The 7,644-nt window shown below is 37.4% G+C and overlaps 1 protein-coding gene and 1 pseudogene across 1 annotated transcript; both read right to left on the reverse strand.

The window, feature by feature from the left end:
* Positions 1–279: 279 nt before the first annotated feature.
* Positions 280–2,100, reverse strand: LOC106522801 (tyrosine-protein kinase ABL1 pseudogene; annotated as a pseudogene).
* Positions 2,101–3,986: 1,886 nt separating this feature from the next.
* Positions 3,987–7,265, reverse strand: exosc2 (exosome component 2). The gene is made up of 9 exons (XM_014015996.1): positions 6,911–7,265; positions 6,670–6,771; positions 6,527–6,572; positions 6,352–6,441; positions 6,202–6,267; positions 6,041–6,109; positions 5,611–5,787; positions 4,844–4,972; positions 3,987–4,379 (listed from the first exon to the last, which is right to left on the reverse strand). Exons 1-9 carry the CDS (start codon positions 7,033–7,035, stop codon positions 4,299–4,301), a joined length of 885 nt encoding a protein of 294 aa, XP_013871450.1. The 5' UTR covers positions 7,036–7,265; the 3' UTR covers positions 3,987–4,298.
* Positions 7,266–7,644: the final 379 nt, after the last annotated feature.

Genomic DNA, 7,644 nt, shown 5'->3' on the forward strand with positions numbered 1-7,644 from the left:
CCAATTTCCCAACTGAAGTTGCTTCATCACTTTATTAATGTTGGACAAGACTCTGGACCCCAACAATAAAATGGATTTTTTTAAGATAAATTAAAAGCTGAAGGTGCATTGATAATCCAGATGAAGGTGTTTCAGTATGTGAATTTAGGCTAACGCAAACGATGCTCAACAAGCTAAAATAAATTCTATCATCCTGCTTGCTGAACGTCATACCGGTATTAAAAAACATACTTAATTGCAAATAACTTTTGAAAGCGTTTCTAAGTATTTTGATCTTACCGTGACCAACAAAAACATTCCAGGGCTGGCTCACATGGCGTGATGACTCTCTCTTTCCCCGACTGATGAAGGACTGCAAACTGGGTCTCCTCTGGTCCCCTAACTTCCCCGGCTGCTGCCCCATAAGGGCAGGATGCCAGGCTGTAGCCGGGACTCTCCAAGCCGGTGTCACTTGCTCACGGTCCAAATGGTGAGAGAGGAATCAGGAGAACATAGAAGACCCGTTACTTGGCTCACACTGTCCACTCCAGGAGAATAAGTAATTCAGGACTCATGAGCAGATCCAAATTACTCAAGTATGTCCCTGAGTATCATGGATTAATGGAGTCCGGGTCCTTCAAATGACAAAAGAAGACATTTGGCAGGAATCTAAAAGGAAAAAATAAAAACAAGGACTCGCTGGTGATTTTATAACTAAATCAAAAGGACCCATGCATTATTTCATATTGTGCGCCAAATCTATGTTTAGATTCTGCAAAAAATATTAACATCCATCATTATCTTGACAGACTTGTCCCAACATGTTTCAACATATAGGATAAAGGTGATCACTCTGACCAAGTGTGTATTGATTTGCTGTGCTGGCTCAATATAAAAGGTCAGGTCAACAGAAACTATACAAGCAAAACGCTTTCCAAGGCTTATCATGGCCTTTTTATGTCAGATTTTTCAACCTTATTTTTCCTGCCTGTGTTTAATCAAGACAACTCAATAACTCTACACCTACAGTTTTTACTCCAGTTCCTTTTTTTAAAAAAAGCCAAGCTGGTATTGTTTAACTTTAGTTTACTGAAGCCTACACAAACCTATCAGGGATTGTGTTTTGATCTGAATGAAAACACAAAAACAATTTATCACATAAAAAGTTGACAGAGCACAACTTCCACACTAAAATTTCAAGTTTGTTGGTTGACTGAGCTTTAGTTACAATTTTGCCAGTCTTAATTTGAACTGGTCATAGATGACTGACAATATGCATGTAGCTAGTTTTACCATTTGTTTCTCATTATAAAGGTGCAGCCTTTCAGAATGACTTGGGGTTTATTTATGCACAATAATTTTGATCAGCACTTTAAATTTATAACTTTTAGAAGAGCCTGAAACACTTTTTTGTTAGTCTTATTAGGTGTCTACCTAAAACAAACTAATGAGCAAAAACTCTGCCTTCCTACAGTCCAAGTTATTAAATACTAAAGCAACAATTGGTCATTAACGAGCACTACTAGTAAAGGGACAGACTTCTAACGCTTGATAAAACTTGTATTTTTATATAAATGTGTGTGTGAAACTTACACGACTGCAAACCCCTTTAAATAGCTGATTAGCCGGAGACCTCCAGCTAACGTTGAAGATAGCCATGAAAGCTGGTGGTATGCTGGATGCACGTCGAGCAGTCAACAGTTGGCTCCCCTGTAGGTTAACAACCTCGAACAAGTGCACTAAAACGTCTCCCAACAAACATGTACGAAGACCATACTTTCACATTTTGTCGTCCGAAATCCCAGCAGTAACTTTGTCCTGAACTTCCGTGTCCACTTTTTTTCCCCCACGTCTCGCGGAGCTTCTGCCCCTGTGAAACCCGGAGCAGAGACTTTAAATCAAGCAGGCGAAGAAGTTGAGGAAACTCAGCCGGGGCCGGAGACCAAACCGCACGTCTCTTCCTGCAAGTTCTCTCCTCGGTTTACAGCCGCGGAGCGTTTCGTTACGCAGTCCGCTGTTTTGCGCACTTATTCGTCGCTTTCACGTGAAAAGCGGAGCAGTAAACTTTGGCCGAGTAGCAGCGGAGTCGCCGAGGCCGCCATACTTCCATACACAAGGTGGTTTACAGAAAAATGTGGGTGGGGCGACGTGTTACGTCAGGAGATGCGTGGGCTGGGAAGTTGGGGAAGTGTGCAAGAGATTTTTGGGGAGAGCAGCAAAACACAGGGCTGCTTCATGTGGATGAAAAGTTGAAGAGACACTAAAATCTGTTGCTCCTGGCTCTAATGAGTATTTGTCCACTGGACAATCAAAGCCTGGATGTCAATAAACCTACTTAATGTCAAAGAATAGCTCTTGGTGGTGACTACAAATCTGCTCTGGAAAGTTATGGCAAGCCAATATATCATATAACTGTAGTAAGGCAAGAGCTTCAGACAGTTCCTTGAAGCATTTGACACCTCAACAAAAAAAATTCTAAGTAAAATTTGCACATATTTACAATTTTTTTGTTACAAATTATATTTTTTCTGTAGATATTTGAAATAAAAGCCCAGTCCAAATATCTCCAATCTAAAAATATTTCAACTGGAAAAAATGTCATTAGGGACACCCGGGCCTTATATTGAAACAATAGTTTAAAAGCTATTCCAGACACCAGTAATTGGAATAAGGACCATCAACAATGAATGTAGGCATGCATGTATGTATATCTTTATTTAAGTATGGGTATGTGTATATTTTTATATATGCCCTCCATGTATTTATCCATTTATTTTTCAGGTGAGCGGACAGATGTTGGGTGTGTGGTCCTGTGTTTTGTTGGTGTATATTTAATATACTTCTAATCACTATTTCAATCTTTCTATCTTTCTAATCATTTCTCTCTCTGTTTTTCTCTCTGTCTCTATTTTCTCTTCACTTAAAAAAGAAAAAAGTCACTGACGATGAAGAAATAAATAAACTAAATAAACTAATATTTGCTTTCGTTTTCTACTGAAGTGACAAAAAAAGGACCATCAACAAACAAACAAATAAAAAAATAAAATTTGAATATCCATTAGAAACTTGGTGGAAGACCCTTTTAACACAAAACAGGTGAAGGAAAATTATGTCTCAATTGCAGATACATGACGTGTGAATTTCTTTGATTTTCTTCTAAGTACGTAACAATAAAAAAATCAAGATTCATCAATTTTTTATTTACTTTTTTTTTATTCCTTCTCAGTCGCAGAGACCTTGAAATATACTTTTTACTACTGGAAATGTTATTGTTGATATCTATAATTCTGACTACTAAAAATGTGATTTTGGCAGGGAGGAATTAATAATTAAAATAAATTAATTTAGAGATGTGTGTAGTTTGATTATATATTACAACAGCCTGCCATAAAAAGTTGAAAAAGTTCCTTATTTTTTGCAACAATGGCATAAGCCTAGATTCCTCTGTCCTTTAAGTTAACATTAAATCCATAATCAAATCTGTTCTTTTTAAAGTTAAAATCCCTTCAATATTTAACATCCCAGCCATCACTTAATCTTTTGTCTGAAAAACCGAGACACCAGTTTCATTTTGGGGTACCGAGCAAAGCTCCAAAACACATCCAGGAAGTTCAAACCTCTCCTGACATATTTCTCACATACAACAAATTTATTCAGCTCCACAGATTTCCATGTTAACCTCAGATCTGTTAAAAGGTTTTTGATCCTCATAATTCACTTCCTATCTAAACATTAATCTTTATATTTTGTCCTAGAACATTAAATCTTCTAAAACCATTTGTTATATTCTAGATTATCAATTTAAAGCATCTTAGTATCTGGTAAAAGAAAACTTTATATACTGAAGTTATTACTATTGTTATGCTGTTAAATAACTGAAAACATAAAAGCTCTTTTTAATCAGTGTTTGATGAGCACAATGTGTAGTGATCGAACTTTTACTTTGTGTAAATGCCTGTTTTTTCTCATCTTCGTCATTCCACAGAACAAACCACACAGAATTAGTATAAAAGGAAATACAGAAATCTTAGAAAATTTATTTCAGACATTATAAAGGTTTTGTAAATAAAATATTGGAAAATGTGTTACAATAATTGCTCAGATATTTATAAAAGCTGAAAAGATGAAGAATATCAATGTTTCCATCAGTACATCAACATCATCATCTGTTCTATCTGATACAAAACAACTTCACTGTCACAACTTGAAAAATAGGAAATAATGGGAATCCTGTTACATCTTTGGGTCTATGGTCTAGTTATTAAAAAAATGCTTGTCTTTTGATCATTTTGTTTTTTGATAATGAGATTTTGAGCTTTTTAACTTTCATGTTCTAACAGCTTCTGCTGTGTCAACATCACAATCTCCTCCATCACTTCTGGTTTCAAGATGTCCTTGACCTACAGAAAAAAACAATAAAGCAGACACTTGTAGAGGAAAACAGATTCAAGGATAATGGTTTGATAAATAACTAAACAAATACTGATTGAGGGATGGACTTTGGTGCCTAAGAAGGTTCTCAAACAGCAAAGCTTTGTTGTGTAAACCTTTAAACTAAATACAGCTAAGCTAATGCAACCTATGGCAGCATTTCTGAGATGCAGGGATTAAGTAATCTGTACCCTAACTGTGAAAATAATAAATTTTGCCTTTTCAAACATCCAAAATCTGAAAGCTGAGGCAGTAAAAACAATTCTAAGTAAGACCACCAGATGGCGCAATAAATAATTGTAATAGTTCACCTTGAAACTCCAGTTTCATCACATTTGTTTGCATTTCTAAACAAATTGGTACTTTTTTTAAAGCAGACATTTTGAGATAAAAAACATTTTAAAGCATCACGAAAAACCTCGGCAACTCCTACCTGGTGCTGGAGTGATGATTCGTAGCAATACAGAACACTCGTGTCGAACAGAAGCACTTTGTGAGCAGCCAAAGCCAGCAGGCAGTTTCTCAACCGTGAAATCACCTCTCGATCTGACAGACTAACAGGCTGACAGGACAGAGACAGGAGAGACACAGAGAAACCACTTTAGTTTAGCTTCTTTGCAATTAGTGGAAATGAACGACAATCATGGTTAAAATAAATACAAACTCTTTCAGTTCCAAGTTTCACTTACAGCACAAGCACCTAAAAACCAAACAGTCCTTAGCGGACAGCAAAATGCATGAACACAAAGATTAAAGAGTCACTAACATTTGATTTTTCTTAATATTTCCTATTTCTGAGATTACAATTTAGTTACTATTCAACGTAATGCATGTTTTTGGTTTGTGTGAGGAAACCCACATGTGCAGGAGAACATGCAAACTCCACTCTGAAAGACCTCAGGCCAGGAGGCGACAGCTCTAGACGCCGGGCCACATTCTCCTTTTGTTGTAGTTCTCATCATGCTTTTCATCTGAGTTTTTGCCTTATAATACCTGGTCACGTCTAGCATCAAACAGGGACTTAATTAAGTTTAGGAGCACTGATGGATTTCCAAACTCTTTGTAGCACATCAATGTTTTGTAATAATCCTGGCATTACTCTTTGCTATTTTAAAATTCACACATATCCCCCCCAAAAAACAGCAACAATTTACTTAAATTATTTTATGAAACATTACTTTTCAAAGATTCAGATTCTACCTCCAGACTGGTGTAGAAGCCTCCAGCTTCTTCCTCCTGTTGTCCCGGAGTCGGATACAACCACACAAAGCCGTTATTGCCCAGGATGATGGAGGCACCACACGGTAGGTTGTGGAAATGTGTTTTCTGCCTCTTGATCAAAGAAGGTGAAAGCTGGACCAGCACTCCTTGACCCAACTAACAGTCATAAAGAACAAAAATAGATTGTTTTAATGTATACAGTCCCCTCCAAAGGTATCGGAACAGCAAGTCAAATTGCAGTCGTTGTATAATAAATTTAATACTTTTGATCATGCATAAAACAAAGTCATTAAATCTGAAAAAAAAGATACACGTGGATATGTAAATTATTAGTCTTGTGTTTAAGATATCAAATGTTCCAGTTTAGTTGTATTTAATCACATTTCTAAGTTTGTGTACTGTAACTTACTTTTCCATACTTTAAACTACGGGTGTGAAGAGAAAGAGCTCCATCTGAGAAAACCGACTGCACCTCTGCCTAAAATCCACAGAAAGAGTCCAACACGTTAATTATTAATACAAACAAATAAAAAAACAACTAAATATTTATGTTTAAAAAAATCATCTTACACTGATGAGATCACCTTCCTGGAGGTACTCTCTCATGGTGAGTTCATCTTCAGCTGACCTTCTTCTCTAAAAGTTCAAATCAAACAGTCCAGCAAACACTTCAAACAGGAAAACTTGTGACAAACGGAGCTTTAGTTCTGATCATCTCACCAGCTCTCCTCCAGGCAGATTGACCGAAGACAACAGGAGTACAGAGTCAAGTCTGGAGTTGGTCTCAACCTTCCACCGTTTCTGTTGCACCTAAATAAAATAAATCACATGGTGAACCATCAAGCTGAAATGACAGCAACTTGTTATCATGAATATAGCGGACAGAGTCCCTCACCTCTGTGATTCTGCCAACTACAACATCTCCCACTTCACCATTAAATCTGCAAACACAGAATGCATTTACATACTGTAAGCAAAGCAAGTTTTGAATGTTAGCCTGTTATTTTATGTTTCAGGTGTCTCAGTTAAACACCTCACCTTGTCTTTAGCGGTCTGACACATATTAGTTTGTCCACTCTCTGGACTTTTCCAGCGACTGAAGCTGTCAGCTTGTCCTCGTCAACATATGTCCCATGACCCCTGTGGAAAACAGACACGTTTATATAAAAATATGCATACAAGTCTCAAACATAATTTTCTTTATTTTGTTGTTATTTCTGTGCTAATACGCTCTTGTCTTATTTTTTTTTACTTTCTGTGCAGTAAACTCATTACTCACCTCATGAAACCAGTGTCTGAGGTAATAACATCACCAGGCACGACCAGATCTTTTCTGTCTAAAGCAGAAACAGACAGAGACGTGATTGTTTTCTTGACAGTCGGTAATCTCATGTCCACAGCCATGCTGTCTTTTTTCGTGTTTCTTCTTCTTCTCTTCCGTTTACGGCAGCGTCCACAGAGCTTTACCTTTGACTCACAAGATACCGAAGAGCAATAACCCTGAATGTCTATTTCTCTAATAGTAGTTTTTTTAATCACCCGCCTCAATAATATATAAAAAGTGTAAATTAGCTGTAGCAGTAACGGACCATGCTAACCAACAACGTTTCTTCACCTACTTTCTTCTTTACGAAGTCAGTGACTTTTACCGCCCCCGTGTGGTATGGAGTAGATATGACAGCAGAATGTGTTTTACCTTTGTCGTGCCCATAAATTATTTATGTTTTCAGTGTAGTGAATAAGAGTTTAGCCGTTTTTTTTTTATTTATGTGTGCTGCATAGTTAAGTTTAAATTAATTAAAATAAATTATTTAATACTTTTTTTTACAGTTCAGATTACCCACCCTTCTTGGAGTCCTTAGATGGGGTACTGGAGGGTGCCCCTCCTGGGGACTCCCTTGTTCTGCTGGGGGACTTCAACGCTCACGTGGGCAATGACAGTGAGACCTGGAGGCCTGGAGGGTCTCACTGTCCTCCCAAACGTTCCTCCCAACCACGTGGTTGGGAGGAACG

The sequence above is a fragment of the Austrofundulus limnaeus genome, unplaced genomic scaffold (genome assembly GCF_001266775.1).
Source record: "Austrofundulus limnaeus strain Quisiro unplaced genomic scaffold, Austrofundulus_limnaeus-1.0 Scaffold137, whole genome shotgun sequence".
In the NCBI taxonomy this organism is placed as follows: domain Eukaryota; kingdom Metazoa; phylum Chordata; class Actinopteri; order Cyprinodontiformes; family Rivulidae; genus Austrofundulus; species Austrofundulus limnaeus.

What these genes read in the sequence shown, in the direction of transcription:
- exosc2 (XM_014015996.1), bottom strand. Translation starts at nt 7,035, where the DNA reads ATGGCTGTGGACATGAGATTACCGACTGTCAAGAAAACAATCACGTCT. An exon ending in ATCTGCCTGGAGGAGAGCTG is followed by an intron (nt 6,268 to 6,351) that starts GTGAGATGATCA and finishes TTGAACTTTTAG; the next exon opens with AGAAGAAGGTCAGCTGAAGA. An exon ending in AGGAAGGTGATCTCATCAGT is followed by an intron (nt 6,110 to 6,201) that starts GTAAGATGATTT and finishes TGTGGATTTTAG; the next exon opens with GCAGAGGTGCAGTCGGTTTT.